Here is a 22,945-nt window from a genome sequence, read left to right as displayed (position 1 = left end):
AACATCGAGTAGCTAAAGCCAAGAGAAAAAATGACGAAGTAAAAGAGAAGAATGGGAATTTCAGAAAACTTAATTGTGCTTATGAGGAACCTGTATATATAGATCAAGAGGCAGTTGTTTGAACAGAACAAGGAGGTACTGCGTGGTTTAAAGTCAGGGAAGGTGTGCATCAGGGTTGTATTCTTTCACCGTACTTATTCAATCTGTATGCTGAGCAAATAATCTGAGAACCTGGATTGTATGAAGAAAAACACAGCATCAGAATTGGAGAAAGACTCATTAACAAGCTGTGTTAAGCAGATAACAAAATCTTGCTTGTTGAAAGTGAAGAGAACTTGAAGCACTTACTGATGAAGATCAAGGCCTTCAGTATAGATTACACCTCAACATAAAGAAAACAAAAAGCCTCACAACTGTGCCTTACACCTCAACATAAAGAAAACAAAAAGCAACATCAAGATAAACGGAGAAAATATTGAAGTTGTCAAGGATTTCATTTTACCTGGATCGACAATTAACACTCATGGAAGCAGCAGCCAGGAAATCAAACAATGCATTGCATTGGGCAAATCTGCTGCAAAAGACCTCTTTAAAGTGTTAAAAAGCAAAGATGTCACTTTAAGGACTAAGGTGTGCCTGACCCAAGCCATGGTGTTTTCAGTTGCCTCACATATATGCGAAATCTGAGCAGTGAATAAGGAAGACCAAAAAAGAATCGACTCCTTTGAGTTGTAGCGTTGGCGAAGAATATTGAATATATCATGGACTGCCAAAAGAACGAAGCAATCTGTCTTGGAAGAAGAATAGCCAGGATGCTCTCTGGAAGTGAGGATGGTGAGACTTCGTCTCACATACTTGGGACATGTTATTAGGAGGGATCAGTCCCTGGAGAAGGACATCATGCTTGGTAAAGTAGGGGGTCAGCAAAAAAAGGGGAAGACCCTCAACAAGATGGACTGACACAGTGGCTGCAACAATGGGCTCAAGCATAACAAAGATCATGAGGATGGCAGAGGACCGGGCAGTGTTTCATTCCGTTGTACAGAGGGTTGTTATGAGTCGGAACTGACTCGATGGCACCTAACAACAACAATATTCTAAAGTAACAGGTGAGAAAATTGGCTCAGAGAAATTAAACAGTTTTCCTATCTTGCAAAGTGATAAATAATAGTGACAGGATTTGATCCCAGATTTTCTGATTCTAATTCTATGCTTTTTGAACCATATTATCTTCTTTAGAAGTGGACTGATAATATAAAGAACTAATTATTGTATTAAAACTAAGGCAAATTTCAAAAATCCAGATACTCATTTTGGTAAGCAAAATTTTAACATAAAACTTGGTGAATGCATGTGCTTTTTTCTAGATTATCACTTTAGTATGAGACAAAATAAATGTATATTTAATCCAAATAATGAAAGCATAAAGTTCTGTTTTAAATAATCAAGTAACACAGAACTATTTCAAAATGATCTGGATCAAGTCCAAATGCCCATAAAACACTCAGATTAAAATCACCCCAGCCCATGAAGACTTCCTTTTCATACTGAAACACTTTCAAAAGAATAATAATTTAAAATATGATAAAAGATTTTTCATGGAGCTTTTCTCTAGTGAAATCACATTAGCCTACACAGACTGTAAGTAATCTCCAAGTGTTAAGTTTATGTACGCCCTTGAATTTGTCATTTAAGTTCATCTTGTTTATATAGTTGAGGAGGAGTAGAAATTAAGTAAGTACTAAGAGGCTGCTATATACATAATGACAAAGTCAATATTCTACTGGGTCTTTTTTCTAAGATAAAAAATGGTTTGTCTAGAGTATATGCTTTTTTGATAACATGCCAACATGTTAAAATAAACTGTATCTGTCTAACTTCATATTTATAAAACCTATCATTCAAGTCCTGAGGTGCTTGGACATCTATGATATTTTATCAACAAACTATATGAAGGCATGAAAACATTTTCTTCCTTTCCCTTATGCTCTAGCCTACTAAGAATTCCATACAACAAAATACATGAAGCACCTAGTACAAAGAATAATGCTATTTACTGCTTGACATACAGGTAGAAACTGCAAAGATCAGCGAATACAAAAAGTGATAGTTAAGCCTTGAAGGCTAGATAAAATGACAACAACTACAGATTTAGAAGAAGAGATAGAGCTATTCAAATAAGCAGCAGAAATAAAGGAATGATGGTAGGAAAATAGGGAGAATGTTCAGGGAGCAGGAGTTAAAACAATTTGACTGGCTCACCTCTGGGTGAGACAATTCTTACGTTAAGACTGTGAATTCACTGAAGGATTTTAAGCACCCATGGCCCCAAGTCTCTTAATGCTGGCAGTGGATGACAATCTAAAACCTTTCAAACAATCCAATCCCCACTCCCAAACTACTAGGTTTGGAAAGAAAAAGATAAGTTGGAGCTTTGGGTATTAGGCTGTGTACTTACTTAGTTGAGTATGCAAGGGGAAAGCATTGAAGGTTTCTGAACTAGGAGTGATATGGCCTAAAAACTTTAGGATAATCACTCTGGTTGCTGAACATATTGGACTGGCTTAAAGTAACACTGAAGGTGGAGAGTTAGTTAGGAGAATATTCCGTATTGCACAGTACTAAGGGCCATGTGGCTAAAAATGAGGTGCTAGATAACAGTGATTTTATTTCATTATTATCACAGCTATAGCTGTTACCATTTAGTGATTATTTCTGTATGCCAAGAATTGTGCTGAGTGCTTTCTCATTTATCCTCACAATGAGCCCCACAGAGACCTGTGACTCTCAAAAAGTTAAGAACTACTACTCTTATTCCCATTTTATAGATGAGGAAAAGTTTAAAGGAAGTTAAGAAACTTGCCCAAGGACACAATCAGTAGCAGTAAGCCAGGATCTAGCCTAATGGCAAAGGCAGCAAGACCATTAGACAGTAAAATGATATAATCTGGGTTGGAACTGTGGCTTCATTGCTTACCAATTATATGATCTTGTGAAAATAATAATCTTTGTGTTTCTTAATTTCTTTTGTAAAATGGGAAAAAGTACAGTCCTTATATTTTATGGAGTTACAGGGAGGACTCAGAAAATATCCATATAGTACTTACTTAGGAGCCCTGGTGGTGAAATGGTTGAGAGCTTGGTTGCTAACTAAAAGGCTGGCAGTTCGAATCTACCAGCAGCTCTGTGGAAACCCTATGGGGCAGCTCTACTCTGTTCTATAGGGTCACTATGAGTTGGAATCGACTTGATGGCGCTGGGTTTGGTTTTGTTTTTTATGCTTAGTTAATAAGAAGGGACAGAATGGTTGCTGTTATCATCATCATTTTGAGTCCTTAGATACAAAGAGAGTCCTAAAATTCTTAAGACATCATATGCTATCCTCCATCTGTATTTTTTATGGAAAAATTCAATCAAACACATTCAATGAGAAAATTATTTCTGAAAAAAAGTTTCAAATTTATAGAAAGGAAAGACTTTCTAGTCTGTTTTATTAGCATTAAAATATAAAGTTAGACTGTGCCAAGAAATATAGAAAACAAAAAATAAAACATCCACCTCAAAACGATTGTGCTCTCAAACAGAAACCTGCTTAAAGGTGGAGAAAACCCAATGCATATATAAATACAAGCAGTAAATTCTACAATGATAACAATGCTGATTTAGGGTGGTGAAATTACTCCTATGACAGGTAATGTACGTCAGTTATTACCACATACAAAACTTTGGAGTTTTTTGTCTGTTTTTAGTGTACTAGTATCTTCTTTACATAGCTATTTGAGAGTTAAAGAAAGTAATGCATGCCAACAACATGGTATAGTACCTGGTACATGGGAAGAAGCCTATGACTATTATCTTTTGTTAGCACCATCATTATCCTCATCACACTGTTGACAACATGTGATTCTTAAGAATTTTAAGATATATAAATATGCATTTTAAAACTTTCTCAACAGTATCATTTCTGCCAAAACAATGACATAAATAAACCACTAACAAAAAGGAATCAGGTATCAACCAGCTAATAAACTCCAAACTAATAAACTAGCTATATGTAAATTATCTTATTTGACTTGTATTATATTTTATGTAATATCTTTTGAGCAAGACCCTCAAAGAGATGGACTGACACAGTGGCTGCAACAATGGGCTCAAACATCGCAACGATTGTGAAAATGGTGCAGGACCAAGCAACATTTCATTCTGTTGTACACAGGGTTGCTATGAGTTGGAACCAACTCAAGTACCTAACAACAACATATTTTATATATATATAGTTCATTTGCATATTTTAATATATTAATTCATCCAACTTATTGCAAAAGTATTACATATATTTGCAGCAATAAGTTTTACAGCTAATCCTTTTATAAGAGTTTAATACTCTCATCCTTAAAACATTTCTCTAAGCTGTTTAAATGAATAATTTCCCACAGAACACTGCTTCAGGGAATTTTGCTCGAAAATGTAAGAATAGCAGGATAATTCATATTTAATTTCCCCAATCTAAGAGTTTTTCTATAACCTTATTTGAAGCCTAGAAGGAGATTTTTTGAAGTTTATTAGATGTGATAGACCAATTAAGTCTACATTTTAAGCTTTTTATAAAGCATCACGATGTTTCACACAGATTTTCTAGCAGCCTATAAAAGCTAAGGCAGTAGAACTCAAGAATCAGAAGGCTTAGGTTCTTGCTTAAAATGTACAGTCAACTGTTTAATCTTAGACATGTAATTAGCATTTTCCAATGTTTTCTCATTTTTTTAAATTAACTTTTATTAAGCTTCAAGTGAACATTTACAATTCCAATCAGTCTGTCACATGTAAGTTTACATACATCTTACTCCCATCTCCCACTTGTTCTCCCCCTATTGAGTCAGCCCTTTCAGTCTCTCGTTTTGTGCCATTTTTGCCGTCTTCCCTCTCTCTCTATCTTCCCATCCCCCCTCCAGTCAAGAGTTGCCAACACACTCTCCAGTGTCCACCTGATTTAATTAGCTCATTCTTCATCAGCATCTCTCTCCCCCCTGCTGCCCGGTCCCTTTCATGTCTGATGAGTTGTCTTCGGGGATGGTTCCTGTCCTGTGCCAACAGAAGGTCTGGGGAGCATTGCCGCCGGGATTCCTCTAGTCGCAGTCAGACCATTAAGTATGGTCTGTTTATGAGAATTTGGGGTCTGTATCCCACTGATCACCTGCTCCCTGAGGAGTTCTCTGTGGTGCTCCCTGACAGGGCAGTCATCGATTGTGGCCGGGCACCAACTAGTTCTTCTGGTCTCAGGATGATGTAGGTCTCTGGTTCATGTGGCCCTTTCTGTCTCTTGGGTTCTTAGTTGTTGTGTGACCTAGGTGTTTTTCATTTTCCTTTGCTCCAGGTGGGTTGAGACCAATTGATGTATCTTAGATGGCCGCTTGTTAGCATTTAGGACTCCAGACGCCACATTTCAAAGCGGGATACAGAGTGTTTTCATAATAGAATTGTTTTGCCAATTGACTTAGAAGTCCCCTCAAACCATGTTCCCTAGACCCCAGCCCCTGCTCCGCTGACCTCTGAAGCATTCATTTTATCCCGGAAACCTCTTTGCTTTTAGTCCAGACCAATTGGGCTGACCTTCCTTGTATTGAGTGTTGTCTTTCCCTTCACCCAAAGCAGTTCTTATCTACTGATTGATCAATAAAAAACCCTCTCCTTTCCTCCCACCTTCGTAACCACAAAAGTATGTGTTCTTCTCAGTTGTTTCTATTTCTCAAGATCTTATAATAGTGGTCTTATACAATATTTGTCCTTTTGCCTCTGACTCATTTCGCTCAGCATAATGCCTTCCAGATTCCTCCATGTTATGAAATGTTTCAGAGATTCGTCGCTGTTCTTTATCGATGCATAGTATTCCATTGTGTGAATATACCACAATTTATTTACCCATTCATCCGTTGACGGACACCTTGGTTGCTTCCAGCTTTTTGCTATTGTAAACAGAGCTGCAATAAACATGGGTGTGCATATATCTGTTTGTGTGAAGGCTCTTGTATCTCTAGGGTATATTCCGAGGAGTGGGATTTCTGGGTTGTATGGTAGTTCTATTTCTAACTGTTTAAGATAACGCCAGATGGATTTCCAAAGTGGTTGTACCATTTTACATTCCCACCAGCAGTGTATGAGAGTTCCAATCTCTCCGCAGCCTCTCCAACATTTATTATTTTGTGTTTTTTGGATTAATGCCAGTCTAGTTGGTGTCAGATGGAATCTCCTCGTAGTTTTAATTTGCATTTCTCTAATGGCTAATGATCGGGAGCATTTTCTCATGTATCTGTTGGCTGCCTGAATATCTTCTTTAGTGAAATGTGTGTTCATATCCTTTGCCCACTTCTTGATTGGGTTGTTTGTCTTTTTGTGGTTGAGTTTTGACAGTATCATGTAGATTTTAGAGATCAGGCGCTGGTCTGAGATGTCATAGCTCAATATTCTTTCCCAGTCTGTAGGTGGTCTTTTTACTCTTTTGGTGAAGTCTTTAGATGAGCATAGGTGTTTGATTTTTAGGAGCTCCCAGTTATCTGGTTTCTCTTCCTCATTTTTGGTAATGTTTTGTATTCTGTTTATGCCCTGTATTAGGGCTCCTAGGGTTGTCCCTATTTTTTCTTCCATGATCTTTATCATTTTAGTCTTTATGTTTAGGTCTTTGATCCACTTGGAGTTAGTTTTTGTGCATGGTGTGAGGTATGGGTCCTGTTTCATTCTTTTGCAAATGGATATCCAGTTATGCCAGCACCATTTGTTAAAAAGACTGTCTTTTCCCCAATTAACTGACACTGGTCCTTTGTCAAATATCAGCTGCTCATACGTGGATGGATTTATATCTGGGTTCTCAATTCTGTTCCATTGGTCTATGTGCCTGTTGTTGTACCAGTACCAGGCTGTTTTGACTACTGTGGCTGCATAATAGGTTCTGAAATCAGGTAGAGTGAGGCCTCCCACTTTCTTCTTCTTTTTCAGTAATGCTTTGCTTATCCGGGGCTTCTTTCCCTTCCGTATGAAATTGGTGATTTGTTTCTCTATCCCCTTAAAATATGACATTGGAATTTGGATCAGAAGTGCGTTATATGTATAGATGGCTTTTGGTAGAATAGACATTTTTACTATGTTAAGTCTTCCTATCCATGAGCAGGGTATGTTTTTCCACTTAAGTATGTCCTTTTGAATTTCTTGTAGTAGAGCTTTGTAGTTTTCTTTGTATAGGTCTTTTACATCCTTGGTAAGATTTATTCCTAAGTATTTTATCTTCTTGGGGGCTACTGTGAATGGTATTGACTTGGTTATTTCCTCTTCGGTGCTCTTTTTGTTGATGTAGAGGAATCCAAGTGATTTTTGTATGTTTATTTTATAACCTGAGACTCTGCCAAACTCTTCTATTAGTTTCAGTAGTTTTCTGGAGGATTCCTTAGGGTTTTCCATGTATACGATCATGTCATCTGCAAATAGTGATAGCTTTACTTCCTCCTTGCCAATCCGGATACCCTTTATTTCTTTGTCTAGCCTAATTGCCCTGGCTAGGACTTCAAGCACGATGTTGAATAAGAGCGGTGATAAAGGGCATCCTTGTCTGGTTCCCGTTCTCAAGGGAAATGCTTTCAGGTTCTCTCCATTTAGAGTGATATTGGCTGTTGGCTTTGCATAGATGCCCTTTATTATGTTGAGGAATTTTCCTTCAATTCCTATTTTGGTAAGAGTTTTTATCATAAATGGGTGTTGAACTTTGTCAAATGCCTTTTCTGCATCTATTGATAAGATCATGTGGTTTTTATCTTTTGATTTATTTATGTGATGGATTACATTAATGGTTTTTCTAATATTAAACCAGTCTTACATACCTGGTATAAATCCCACTTGATAAGGGTGAATTATTTTTTTGATGTGTTGTTGGATTCTATTGGCTAGAATTTTGTTGAGGATTTTTGCATCTATGTTCATGAGGGATATAGCTCTATAATTTTCTTTTTTTGTAATGTCTTTACCTGGTTTTGGTATCAGGGAGATGGTAGCTTCATAGAATTAGTTGGGTAGTATTCCATCTTTTTCTATGCTTTGAAATACTTTCAGTAGTAGTGGTGTTAAGTCTTCTCTGAAGGTTTGGTAGAACTCTGCAGTGAAGCCGTCCGGGCCAGGACTTTTTTTTGTTGGAAGTTTTTTAATTACCGTTTCAATCTCTTTTTTTGTTATGGGTCTATTTAGTTGTTCTACTTCTGATTGTGTTAGTTTAGGTAGGTAGTGTTTTTCCAAGAATTTATCCATTTCTTCTAGGTTTGCAAATTTGTTAGAGTACAATTTTTCGTAATAATCTGATATGATTCTTTTAATTTCATTTGGCTCTGTTGTGATGTGGTCCTTCTCGTTTCTTATTCGGGTTATTTGTTTCCTTTCCTGTTTTTCTTTAGTCAGTCTTGCCAATGGTTTATCAATTTTGTTAATTTTTTCAAAGAACCAGCTTTTGGCTTTGTTAATTCTTTCAATTGTTTTTCTGTTCTCTAATTCATTTAGTTCAGCTCTAATTTTTATTACTTGTTTTCTTCTGGTGCCTGATGGGTTCTTTTGTTGCTCACTTTCTATTTGTTCAAGTTGTCGGGACAGTTCTCTGATTTTGGCTCTTTCTTCTTTTTGTATGTGTGCATTTATTGATATAAATTGGCCTCTGAACACTGCTTTTGCTGTGTCCCAGAGGTTTTGATAGGAAGTATTTGCATTCTCGTTGCTTTCTAAGAATTTCCTTATTCCCTCCTTTATGTCTTCTATAACCCAGTCTTTTTTCAGGAGGGTATTGTTCAGTTTCCAAGTATTTGATTTCTTTTCCCTAGTTTTTCTGTTATTGATTTCTAGTTTCATTGCCTTGTGGTCTGAGAAGATGCTTTGTAATATTTCGATGTTTTGGACTCTGCACAGATTTGTTTTATGACCTAATATGTGGTCTATTCTAGAGAATGTTCCATGTGCACTAGAAAAAAAAGTATACTTTGCAGCAGTTGGGTGGAGAGTTCTGTATAAGTCAATGAGGTCAAGTTGGTTGATTGTTGTAAGTAGGTCTTCCGTGTCTCTATTGAGCTTCTCACTGGATGTCCTGTCCTTCTCCGAAAGTGGTGTGTTGAAGTCTCCTACCATAAGTGTGGAGGTGTCTATCTCACTTTTCAATTGTTAAAATTTGATTTATGTATCTTGCAGCCCTGTCACTGGGTGCATAAATATTTAATATGGTTATGTCTTCCTGATCAATTGTCCCTTTTATCATTATATAGTGTCCTTCTTTATCCTTTGTGGTGGATTTAAGTCTAAAGTCTATTTTGTCAGAAATTAATATTGCTACTCCTCTTCTTTTTTGCTTGATATATTTTTTTCCATCCTTTGAGTTTTAGTTTGTTTGTGTCTCTAAGTCTAAGGTGTGTCTCTTGTAGGCAGCATATAGATGGATCGTGTTTCTTTATCCAGTCCGTGACTCTCTGTCTCTTTATTGGTGCATTTAGTCCATTTACATTCAGCGTAATTATAGATAAGTAAGTTTTTAGTGCTGTCATTTCGATGCCTTTTCATGTGTGTTGTTGGCCATTTCATTTTTCCACATACTTTTTTGTGCTGAGACGTTTTTCTTAGTAGATTGTGAGATCCTCATTTTCATAATGTTTAACTTTATGTTAGTTGAGTCGTTACGTTTTTCTTGGCTTTTTTCTTGAGTTATGGAGTTGATATTCCTTTTTGTGGTTACCTTATTATTTACCCCTATTTTTCTAAGTAAAATCCTAACTTGTATCTTTCTATATCGCCTTGTATCACTCGCCATCTGGCAGTTCAATGCCTCCTATATTTAGTCCCTCTTTTTGATTATTGTGATCGTTTATCTATTGATTTCCATGATTCCCTGTTATGTGTATTATTTTGTTTATTTATTTATTTTTTAGAATTAATCTTAATTTGTTTGTTTTTGTGCTTTCCCTATTTGAGTTGATATCAGGACGTTCTGTTTTGTGACCTTGTATTGTGCTGGTACCTGATATTATTGGTCATCTGACCAAACAATATCCTTTAGCATTTCTTGTAGCCTTGGTTTGGTTTTTGCAAATTCTCTAAACTTGTGTTTATCTGTAAATATCTTAATTTCTCCTTCATATTTCAGAGAGAGTTTTGCTGGATATATGATCCTTGGTTGGCAGTTTTTCTCCTTCAGTGCTCTGTATACGTCGTCCCATTCCCTTCTTGCCTGCATGGTTTCTGCTGAGTAGTCTGAACTTATTCTTATTGATTCTCCCTTGAAGGAAACCTTTCTTTTCTCCCTGGCTGCTTTTAAAATTTTCTGTTTATCTTTGGTTTTGGCAAGTTTGATGATAATATGTCTTGGTGTTTTTCTTTTTGGATCAATCTTAAATGGGGTTCGATGAGCATCTTGGATAGATATCCTTTCGTCTTTCATGATGTCAGGGAAGTTTTGTGTCAGGAGTTCTTCAACTATTTTCTCTGTGTTTTCTGTCCCCCCTCCCTGTTCTGGGACTCCAATCACTCACAAGTTATCCTTCTTGATAGAGTCCCACATGATTCTTAGGGTTTCTTCATTTTTTAAAATTCTTTTATCTGATTTTTTTTCAGCTATGTTGGTGTTGATTCCCTGGTCCTCCAGATGTCCCAGTCTACATTCTAATTGCTCGAGTCTGCTCCTCTGACCTATTGCATTGTCTAATTCTATAATTTTATTGTTAATCTTTTGGATTTCTACATGCTGTCTCTCTATGGATTCTTGCAACTTATTAATTTTTCCACTATGTTCTTGAATAATCTTTTTGAGTTCTTCAACAGTTTTATCAGTGTGTTCCTTGGCTTTTTCTGCAGTTAGCCTAATTTCATTTGTGATGTCTTTAAGCATTCTGTAAATTAGTTTTTTATATTCTGTATCTGATAATTCTAGGTTTGTATCTTCATTTGGGAAAGATTTTGATTCTTTTGTTTGGGGCATTGGAGAAGCTGTCGTGGTCTGCTTCTTTATGTGGTTTGATATGGATTGTTGTCTCCGAGCCATCACTGGGAAACTAGTTTTTCCAGAAAGTCCGCTGGTACGCTGGCTCTTGGCTCTGAAGACAATCGCTGTCTCCCCGTATTGTTCGTTCTCCGTCTCTAAATCTGTGTTTGTTGTTCAGAGTTCGTAGATTGTTATGTATGTGATCGATTCACTTGTTTTTCCGAGTCTTTGTTGCAAGAGGGATCCGCGGTAGCGTCCACCTAGTCTGCCATCTTGGCCCCGCCTTCAGAAAAGACTGCTCACAGAGAACACCATCTGGGAAACCTCCAATGTTTTCTCATTTTAAAATGAGGGTCACAATTATATACTGCCTAAATTTCTTTAGTTTATGGAACTACTTAGAGTAGTTCAAATAAGAGAAATAAGATTAAAAAAAAAAAGTATATTCCCAAACAACAGGAATATATTTGCTTCTACTCAGAATGACAAATGACTTTTCACTGATCATAACATTTCTAGGAAATATTTTTTGAGAAAGAGAAACAGGAATAAAAGTTTTAGTGTCCTGCAGCAGCAGTTCTCAAAGTGTTGTCCACAGACCCCTGAGGGCCCTGGAGACCCTTTCAAGAACTCCATAATTTATGTGACTATTGCTCTAGGAGAAAAGATAAGCCTGAAAAAGAATTGAAAGATGGGGAGTTAACTTCAGAAAATGTTTTAGGAGAACTGAAAGTAATTATGTAGAAAATCTCTACTAAAATATTCAGAGAAAATCACCTTAGGAAAGGATACATTCATGAAAATGATTATATCCAGAATTAGAACGGTCTATGTTGTCCGTAGAGAAAGACATCATGCTTGGTAAAGCACAGGGTAAGCAAAAAAGAGGAAGACCCTCAATGAGATGGATTGACACCATGGCTGCAACAATGGGCTCAACACAGCAACTGTGAGGATGGCGGAGGATTGGGTAGTATTTTGTTCTGTTTTACACGGGTCACTATGAGTCAGAACCAACTCAACAGTACCCAGCAACAACAGAGATTAAACAGGAGTCCTCGGGTGGTGCTAATGGTTAAGTGCTCATCTACTAACCAAAAGATTGGCAGCTGTAATCTATCCAGAGGCACCTTGGAAAAAAGCCCTGGCAATCTACTTCTAAAAGATTATGGCCACTGAAAACGCTGTGGAGCAAGTTCTATTATGAAAGAACACATGGGGTTGCCATCAGTAAGAATCGACATGACAGCAACTTTTTTTTTTCCTCCCCAATTAAATAAGAGTTTAAACTCATTTCTTTCCAAATGGCTCAAATTTCTGAGCAGTAGAGAAAAGATGTATTTGGGTTACCTCTAGGGAGAGACTTCAGAAAGAAGTTGATCCTTCTCATTAACTATAAAAAAAGGATAAATAAATTAGAAACTGCGTTGCTGTGTTACTTTTTCTTAACCACCTGTTTACTCTAATGCAACTTAAGTCAACAAACAGGTATTTATTTCTTGGGCATCCAGCCTGGATTACCACTGGAAAGCAGTCATGGGCTTTCCCCTAGGTCATAAAAACCAATAATAGAAGCTTTTACTCAAGACTAGTAGGGGAGGTGAAAGTCAACTAACACAGTCCAAATCTCTCACTTTGCAGATGAAGATAGTAAAGCTCTAAGGGACTTAGAAATGCTTGGCACATAAGGACTCAATTACATCTGCAATCCACACTACTGACTTTTAAAACTGTTTAAGAGTCAAATCAAAGACACACCTTTTAAGGAAATATTCTATTTATAATATCCATCCTAAACAGAGAATAGACAAATATTTTAAAGAATCCCGAATTACTTCTGTAGATACTCCCCTCTCAAGACCAGATAAATCCAGGTTAAATGACGTTCTACAAAATACCTGACCAGTACTTCTCAAAACTGCCAAGGTTATCAAAAACAAGGAAAGTCTGAGAAACTGTCACAGTCTAGAAGAGAAACGTAAGGAGACATAATGACTAAATGCATCCAGTATCCTGGACAGGATAATGGAAGTGAAAGAACATTACTAAAATGTCTTATATAAAAACTGAAGAAATCTGAATAAAGTATAGAATAATAAGAAGAATGTATTTATATTAGTTCATTAGTTGTGACAAATGTTAACATAGTAATGTAAGATAATAATAATAAGGGAAACTGGGTGCAGAATACATGAGAACTCTCTATAGTGGCTTCACAACTGTTCTGTAAATCTAAAGCTATTCTAAAATAAATATTTAAAAAATCTATACACTGAAAAAAACCAGGAAAGTTTTTTTTTTTATACACTGAAAAAAACCAGGAAAACTTTTCAGCATTTTATTAGTATCTGGACCTCCTTTTCCTCTGGCTGACAGGAAGCTTAAAGACAAATCTGAGGTTCAGGCCCTGTGGCATAAATTTATGCTGAAATTTTATTTCTCTAATCTTAACTTTTAGGCATCCTTATATTTTACTACTATTTGAATGCTTCTTTGTAGATTCTGAAGTATATTTCCTAGGTAAAAAAAATTAAAGTTTAAATAGAATAAGCAGGTTCCTCAACCTGTCTCAAACCTTTAAGCCCTATTTACAACCGAGACCAAAATCGTTGTTGCAGAGTTGATTCTGACTCAGAGTGACCCTACAGGTCAGAGCAGAACTGCCCCATAGAGCTTCCAAGGAGTGCCTGGTGGATTCAAACTGCCAGCCTTTTGGTTGGCAGCCATAGCTCCTACCCACTATACCACTAGGGTTTCTAAGCCCTACTTACCATTCCTTAATAGATGACCTTATATCCTATCTCACAGGGTAAAAATCATTAAATGGGCACCACCTCTGCAACTCCCTATGACCAAATCCATGAATCTACTTAAATTAAGATACTACTTTCACTATTTTAGGAATGTTACATTATATTTTCTTCTCATTCAATATATCTCAACTTCTTTTTCAATGGAATCTTTCCCATTGACATTTAAACATGCTTGTCTTTTCTATAGTTAAAAATAAAACCAATAAACAAATAAAAACATCTCTTGAATCTTTAAAAGGACATCAGTGTAGTCCAACATTTTTATTTAGGGGCATAATGGAAATATTGAACTGGTCAAGAGTATGTGAAGAGGGGCAAAGTACAGAGAGATGGCAATCTGTGGTCTTCAGGAACAACGGGTGCCAAATTGGATGTCACAGGAGAATCACTGTCTTTTGTCATCCAATTTAGAACAGCTGTGGAAAGAAAAACCAAGAGATCTACCTTTCCTTTAATACATGTGCTGAGGTATCTTCTCTCAGGCAAATCCAGTGTTGGCCTATTACTGGTTTTTCTCTTCTCTTTCCCTAAATCAGCGCTTCAGTTCAGGCTCTCATTATTTCTTATCTGGATTACTCCAGGAGTTTCCAGTGGTCTCCCCGCCTAATCTATCTGCCACTATTGCAAATGAAAATCTGATCATAACATGTTCTTCTTTTAGATCCTTTAGTGGCTTACCATTGCAATATACAAATCAAAACCAAAGCCATTGCCATCGAGTCAATTCTGATTCATAGCAACCCTATAGGACAGGGCAGAACTGTCCCATAGGGTTTCCAAGGAGCACCTGATGGATTCAAACTGCTGACCTTTTGGTTAGCAGACGTAGTTCTTAACCACTACGCCACTCGAGTTTGTACTGCAATATAGTAAGAGGCAAATTCTATAACATGAAAATTAAGGTCTTGTATAATCTACTTTTTGCTTAACTCTCCCTGTAAACACCCACATACATGCCAGTTAGGTCACTAAACTATCTCTAATGCTCTTCTAACCCATGCCTTCTCAATGGTGGGGTGGGGGAAATATCCTAGCTTTGCTACTTATTACTTATGTAACCTTGGGCAAGTTGTGGAACATTACTGAAACTCAGTTTTTAGATGACTCAGTTTCCTTATCTGTAAAATCTGAAACACAGTCTCAAACTCAGAGAGTTCTTGTGAGGATTAAAGCAGTTAAGGTATACAAAGCACTCAGACCATTATCTGGCACACAGTGAGCACTCGTAAGTGTTAGCTGGTGTTACAGATGCTGGTTTGTGTCCTCAGTGATACACACTCTGACATTAATGGATATCACTGTTGCCAGTGAACTTCTGCATCTTCCAAAACTGTATTGCTGAGTGGGCCAACATGTTTTTAAAGTCACATTTGCTGAGGTTCAATTTGTATATAATAAAAATTACTCTTTTTAAATGTACAGTTGATGGGTTTTGACCAACATCCACAGCTGTGTAACCATCACCACAATCAGTATACAGAATATTTCCATCTCCCCTGTGTACTTTTGTGTCTTCCAAAGGTGCACTATTGAGTGGGCCAATTTTTAGAAAGAGATGAGAGGGCACCTATGACACATCTGCTGATGTCTAGGAATCTTAAAAAGCTTAGAAGGAAGATTATTGGTTTGAATTCTTGGTGTTTATTTTAAATGCCTCTATACGCTATAAAAAGATTTTTAGTCATTTGCTGCAGAAAAGTTTTGAAAATGAGCCAAAATTCTAGAAATAAGCAATTTAAAAATGTATGAAATCTTAGATGAGGGTTATATACATTCCCATGGCTCTGAAGTTACTATTTGTTAAAAGTTGATTCTTTTATGTAATAGTAACTGAAAGTTTCCTTGATAAAGAGAACTCTGTCAGATGGACCCTCAGTTATTTTGAACAGACAGCTCATTTATCATATCTTTACTCACAAAAGATAATAATGAATTAGTTAGATCCTATTTTCTCAGGGCTTTCCTTCTTATATACAAAGATTTTTATAGGTCATGAGGAACACAATGTTAAAAGGCAGCATCAGAAGTTAAGAGAGAAAAAAGGTGAAAAGGGAGCAAGTACTGAAGAGACAGAATGCAGAGTCAGAGAGCAGACTTTTAATTTAGCAAGAATAGGAAGAAATATAAACTATAGAGGAGCAGATGGGGGAGGGCTGAGGGGAGATATTAGCCTTGAGAGGACAGGGGCTGACTGAAGTAAAGCTGAGGTAAAGCAGGTTTTACCTGCCCTGATCTGCTTGACTCTAACTTTTTTTAAAATGTAACTTTATCATGGTTGATAGACTGCTGAATATAGTGCTTTATATAGCTCTTTATTCTTTAGATGGCTGTAGAGAAGCCAAATATAATAAATAATAGTAAAAACTCCAGGGAAATAGAAATCTTACTTTGGAGGAAATATCCATTACCTTAGAAATACTGAAGAATTATGGAATAAGTACTGTATATTTTATGATGGCTAAAGTATCTATTTTGCAAATGAGATTTTCCTTAAAAAACACAGGCTAACCTAGAGATTGTAAGAACAGACTGTAGGCATGCACTGGACAGGTTACTAAGTGAGTCAAGTATTGGGGATTAAAGGGAAGAGAAAGCTAAGGAAGTGCCTAAAACCAAGTGGTTAAGTGGGAGGAGGAAGAGAAGGCAAAGGAAGGAATGCTCAATTAGTGTTATAAGTCATCTTCTTTCTTCTTCAGGATATGTAGTATGTGGATCAAAGAACCCCACCTTCAGATACTAAATGATGTGGTTCTATTCTTTGCTCCTAAAAATATGGTTTTTATTTTGCTACAAAAGTTTTATTTACTCTAAAACACTGATTTGAAAATGAACATGTGTTACTCCTTATATATACTACCTCAGTAAATAGGTTTAATAAGATGATTACTTGCTACCCAGGAATAACAGAATAATTACTGTAGCCAAATGAACATAACCTAGGGCAATCTCAACCCTCTCACCCTTCTATGTAGTCAATTTTAAAAGTGTGTTCTTTGTTTAAAAAAAGAAAAAAGAAAGAAAAATAGCTCTGAAAACAATGGAGAGTCTCTGGAAACTACTTGCTACAACCATTTCAAATCATTACTGAAAATTAAATAATCTGGTAATAGGTTCCCATTTATAACAGATGAAGATACAGCTATGATATCCATGTTTGAAGACCATATACCTACAGATAGCTACACACTATTATCAATGTGTGAGGACAACTGAGAGGCTTGGCATAAAATGGATTAGTGCTTCAAAGCATACCTATTTAAGTCATTCTCTTGCTCAACACATTTCAATTCCTCTCTATTGCCTGCTTAAGAAAAACATTTCAGCCCGGTATTCAAGGCCTCTCACAACATGCACCCAACCTGTCTCCATCAAACATGTAATTAATCATCAGTTTCTTCCAATTCTTCCTTTAAAGTGTATGTTGAACTATCCTTTCTATTTGTATGAATACAAATGTGAATTCCTATGAACTAAAGACTCTATATATTAATTCATGCAGCAAGCATTTAAAAAAAAAAACATTAAATTCTATTGTGCGCTCAATTATCTGCCATGATTTTATCACCTTTAGAATATTGTAACAGTATCTGTATTCGTGAAGATTGTGTCTGGCCTTATGTAGCATAAAGTCAAGCATTAGTGACAACCATTTATATTAACTTTCTCATATGATCTAAAGTTCAGGGCTGCTGCAGTAGCTCCATGATGTCTCTGATATCTCAAGGTCATCTTATCTATCCACTGTTATCTTTAGTGTGTGGCTTTTGTCTTCATGTTTGTCATCACATAGTCACAAGTGGTCAGCCTACTTCCAATTGCCATTATTCCAAGCAAGGAGAAGGAACAAAGCAAAGACTTTCCTAGAAATCCCTAAAAGACTTCTATGTCTCATTGACCAAAACTGTGTCACATGGCTGTCTATCTGTTGGGGAGACTGGGAAATCCAGCAATTTAGTGACACGGACAAAACAGGGGTACTATTAGTAACAAGGAAACCCTGATGGCATAGCGGTTAAGCGCTACAGCTGTTATCCAAAAGGCCAGCAGTTTGAATCCACCAGGCACTCCTTGGAAATCTTATGAGGCAATTCTACTCTGTCCTATAGGGTCGCTATGAGTTGGAATGGACTTGATGGCAATTTTTTTTTTTTTGGTAACAAATGCAGGAGAAAGATGTGGCAGTCTGCTTCTGTAAAGATTTACAGCCTTGGAAAACCTACGGGGCTGTTCTACTCTGTCCTACAGTGTCACTATGAGTTAGAATTGACTCCATGGCAATGGGTTTGGTTTTTTGGTTAGTAACAAAGAAGGGAAAATGAATATTGTGCAGGTATCTCAGAGTGTTTGCCACAATCTCATAAATGGTCTGAAAAACTCAAGCCTTTATTCCCTTCAGTCACTGCTGTACTTGGCTTCTATATTAATCCTTCTAAATAGTTAACAGGTGTATTGGTCAAGACTCTTGATGGCAAGTGACAGAAATCCAACCTAATCTCCTTAAACACTAGTTCACAGTGGAGCTGGTGTTAGGGATTCAAATGATGTCATCAGGACTATCTGGCTTTTCTTATTTCTACAAATTCACCTCCTTCTCTATTTTAACATACACAGGTTTTCTTCATGTGATAGTGACGAAGGAGAAGAGTGGGGCATGACCAAAAAAAGCTCCAGCATTACAACTTTTTAACTTAATGATATACAAGAAAGAGTTTATTCTACTCACTGTATTCATATGAAATACTCTACTCTTGCCTGAGTGCTTTTGCTAATATCTGGACCAATAAATGTATTAGGCAGATGGGGCACAATGATTGGCCAGGACTCTATCACATGCCTCTCCTATAATGGGAAGCCAGAAGGAATAGGAGAATGGTGGCTACCCAAAGGAAAAAAAAAACCAAATCAGTTGTCATCAAGTCGATTCTGATTCATGGTGACCCCATGTGTGTTAGAATAGAAATATGCTTCATAGGGTTTTCAAAGTCTGATTTTTTTCGAAGCAGATCACCAAGGCTTTTTCTTTTGAGATGCTTCTGGGGACTCAAACCTTCAACCTTCTGGTTAGTAGACAAGTGTATTAGTGACCAAGAGTGTTAACCATATGTACCACCCAAGAATTCTACTATCAGATGAAAAGGGTTAGAAATATTGGGCAAAGATAATATTTGTCCTTGTAACAGTATTGAACAATTTGCAAGCTAACATTATTTCTGGTACATTATATGGTATAGAACTTTAGGCTCTAATTAAGGATGCATTCAAAGTACTGAGGAAAAGCCAAAGATACCTTCTGAGGAATATCCTGGCTTTGCCTGTCAGGTAACCCTAGCTCTCCGTGGCCAGATTGCTAGTTGTACTTCAATATCCATTCTCCTGTTCTTTCACAGTAAAATAATTTTTATCAGGGCACATGGTTGTGTAGTAGAAAGACTACATTTCTCAGTCTCCCCTGAAACTAGGTGTAATCACATGACTATGATCTGGCCAAAAGAATGTGAGAACAACTTCAGGGTTTGTCCACATAGGGAGGTGTGCACTCCCATTTCCTTTAACCTACTAATTAGATAAGCCATTTCAGACTAAGCCAGAGAAATACCACAGAGATAATGAAGTAACAGGACAAAAGGAGACTCAGTCTCTGGATGACCTTAGAAAACAGAGCCACCATACCAGTCTTAACTACTGACATTAAGATTGCTACGTGAGGAAGAAATACACTTCTAATTTGGGTATCTGTGACATGCAGCTCAAAAAGTCCCTGAGTGAAATGTTGGTTAGAACCCTTATTTTCATAAGAGACTTCTAGTCTTTCATAATAGACTTAACCTATTTGTCTATCTGGTGTTCTAAGCTTATGGATCTGTTTTTAATCAGCAGTACCACATACTAGCAGTCTAGACTCTAGTTAGAGACTTATGTAACCTGAAACATACCAGTACCTGTTATCAAAACAAACAAACATAAGCCAGAAATTCTTTGCAGAGAAGATGCTTTAGGGCAGTCCAGTTTAATCAGGGCAGCGCTATTATTATGTGTGAGATTTGGTTTGAAGAAAGGATTTCATGGCTAAAATGCTTGAAAACAACCAAACTAAGGAATATACTATCTGATTTCTTTATAAGTTCTATTCCTGGATGAAGTCTCAACTGCCAAATACTTGGATCACATCGTTTCAGTACTTGCAGAACTGCCCTCACTAAAGCAGATTTATTGTCTTGCCTTCAACTTTTGAAGGAGGCTGCTATAACGAACAGCCTTACAAGTACTGCTTCTCCATATGCTGCAAAACTGTTTTTGAGGATATTGCCCATCAACTCTCTAACTATTCCCTACAAAGTCTCTTATAATTCTTACGTTAGTACCTGGAAACCCTTTCCTCCTCTGAAGAACTGGTGTGCTTTTTCCTTTCATAGTAAAAATTATGCTACTTATCACATCTTCTCTTCTCTTTGGCAGAAACCTAGAGGGATTTTATACTCGACTACTGAAATATGTGTTGGCATTAGACTGTGCCAACTTAGTTAAGCTGGAACTATGTTTCCCAGAATTCCCTTCCCTGTGTTGGTGTGCATTACAATTGGCCATATAAAAAATTTATAAAAAGTCTGGAAGATGGAAGAAAAGAAACAGCCATTTTTATAGTCTGGAAGTCAGTATAAGGCAGCAGATGCTGTTGCAACTTACGCAATTGTTGCTTGCCTACTGGCTCACCTAGCTGGTGAGGAGCAGAATCTAAGCCCACACTTCCTCCAGTTTGCTGAATACCCTTCTGCGGCTTCTCTGAGACCTGATTAGGCATACATGAAGCTTCGTGGCAGACAGCACCCACTTTTCTTGCAGGTAACTCACATCAGCAAAGTTGAATAAAAGGAAAGCCTGACACGAGTTCCAGTTTGGCCTTGAGGTTTCCAGTTCATCTTAAGTTCCAACTTGTTCTTACTCTCCTCTATTTCATATTCCACTCTTGTTCTTGACTGTTTCCTAGCTGATCAATAATGACTTTAAGCCTAACACAAGGTGTGAAGGCAATAGTCTTTACTGAGATGATCATATGGTTTTGGGTTTTTATTTTATTGATACGCTGTTTTACATACTTTCTCTGCACTTATTGGGATGATCATATGTGGCTTTCACTTTTTATGCTATTCGATAAGATGTTTTACACAGTAACTGATTTTCAGATGTTAAACCAATCTTGCATTCCTTGGTAAATCTCACTTTACCCAAAAAACCAAAACCAAACCCATTGCCGTCGAGTCGATTCTGACTGATAGCGACCCTATAGAACAGAATAGAACCGCCCCATAGGGTTTCCAAGGAGCTGCTGGTGGATTCAAACTGCCCACCACCAGGATTTCCAAGGTATATATAGTTCTTTTTATATATTGCTGGATTTGGTTTGCTAGTATTTTGCTGAAGATTTTTGTGTCCATATTCTTAAGAGATACTGGGCTGTCATTTTCCTTTCTTGGGATGAATGTATACTTTTTTTGAATGCCACTTCAAATCGTTTGCAAAAAGAGATTGGACACGGCAAAAATTTCCCTAAAATACCACTTCTACTACGTCATCCCATCCATTCAAGTCTTTAACTTTTGATGCCTAACTGTCCAAGATATAAAACATACTTAGTATATCTTTCATTATTTCTCTACACAATTCTTCCATTATGGAAAAACAGATTTTTTTCATTATTATGCCAAAAAGTCCTAATGTTTACAAACTTACATATCTTTGTTCACACTCTTACTCCATGCCTAAACTGCATTTTATTAGTGAGAAATTAAATTCCTATACCCCTACCGCTTCTCATCTCTAGCGGCTAACATCCCCAACCTCAGTAAGGTTTAGGTTTGTAAGGAAGTCTAAATCAGTTCTAGAAAATTTATAGCTATGTAATCTTTATATGTATATGTGTGTGTGTGTGTATATATATGTATATATATACACACACACACACATACATATGTATTTGATTTAGCTCCAATTATTTATTTATTATAATCTCTCTTGCTCACTAAACATATAAGCGCTAGAACATGAGAGTGGTAGCATTGTCTTTTTTTGCTTAGTGCTATCAACCTAGTATCTTTAATAGTATTTGACATAGGAAGGGCTCAACATTTATTTAGTGAATCAACAGGTCACTCTTCTCTGCCTTTTCAATTCTGACCACCTGGCTTAAAGCCTTTTTCTTTTTTGAATTCCTACAGCAGTAATTTTCCATAGGGCATATTTAACACATTTTCATATACTGCCTTGAGTTCTTACTTACCTTTCCATTTGTATATGCTTTATTTCTCATCTAGATTATATCTAGATTATTATATAAACTCTATTTATTATATAAATATATTATATATATATAAATTAATATGTGAAGATTACTCCAAAGGATTATTTATATATTTATTATATATAAACTCTAGAGGTCAGGGACCACAGTATATTTATTTTTTGTATCTCACTCAGTCAGTAGATAGTATATCTGGTAATACCCAAAACTCACTGCCTTCGAGTTGATTCTGACTCATAGCGACCCTAAAGGACAGGGCAGAACTGCCACATTGGGTTTGCAAGGAGTGGCTAGTGGATTTGAACTGCCAGTCTTTTTGTTAGCAGCCAAACACTTAACCATTGCATAATCAGGGTTGCTATAGCTGGTAACAGTTAAGCCCTTAATAAATACTTGTTGAGCTAGAGAAATAAGAGTCATCGGACGAATAGACATATGCACACCCCTGTTCACTGCAGCATTGTTCCCAATAGCAAAAAGATGTAAACAACCTAGATGCCCATCAACATATGAATGGATAAACAAACTGTGGTACATATACACAATGGAGTATTACGCAACAATAAAGAACAACAATGAATCTGTGAAGCATTTCGTAACATGGATGAATCTGGAGGGCATTATGTTGAGTGAAATAAGCCAATCACAAAAGGACAAATATTGTATGAGAACGTTACTGTAAAAACTTGTGAAAAGGTTTACACACAAAATAAACAATCTTTGATGGTTATGAGGGAAGAGAGGGGTGGGGATGGAAAAACACCAAATAGGCAATAGATAAGTGGTAACCTGGTGTGGGTAAGACAGTACACAATACTGGGGAAGCCAGCACAACTTGTACAAGACAAG

General features: G+C 36.8%; 1 protein-coding gene across 14 annotated transcripts in view; it reads right to left on the bottom strand.

Annotated features, from left to right (window-relative positions):
* The window catches only part of VPS13B (vacuolar protein sorting 13 homolog B), a 916,907-nt gene that overhangs the window by 263,285 nt on the left and 630,677 nt on the right, over positions 1 to 22,945 (bottom strand). Inside the window, exon 34 of one of the 14 annotated variants that reach the window (XM_064267947.1) lies at positions 14,074 to 14,216. The exons of the other annotated variants lie outside the window; for them this stretch is intronic. Within the exon in view, the coding sequence (XP_064124017.1) occupies positions 14,208 to 14,216 (9 nt within the window). The 3' untranslated portion in view covers positions 14,074 to 14,207. Of the gene's footprint in view, positions 1 to 14,073; positions 14,217 to 22,945 lie in introns of those variants that run through there. 14 annotated transcript variants of the gene reach the window in all.

The sequence above is a fragment of the Loxodonta africana genome, chromosome 14, assembly GCF_030014295.1.
Source record: "Loxodonta africana isolate mLoxAfr1 chromosome 14, mLoxAfr1.hap2, whole genome shotgun sequence".
Classification (NCBI taxonomy): Eukaryota; Metazoa; Chordata; class Mammalia; order Proboscidea; family Elephantidae; genus Loxodonta; species Loxodonta africana.
This window is presented reverse-complemented; position numbering and strand designations above follow the sequence as displayed.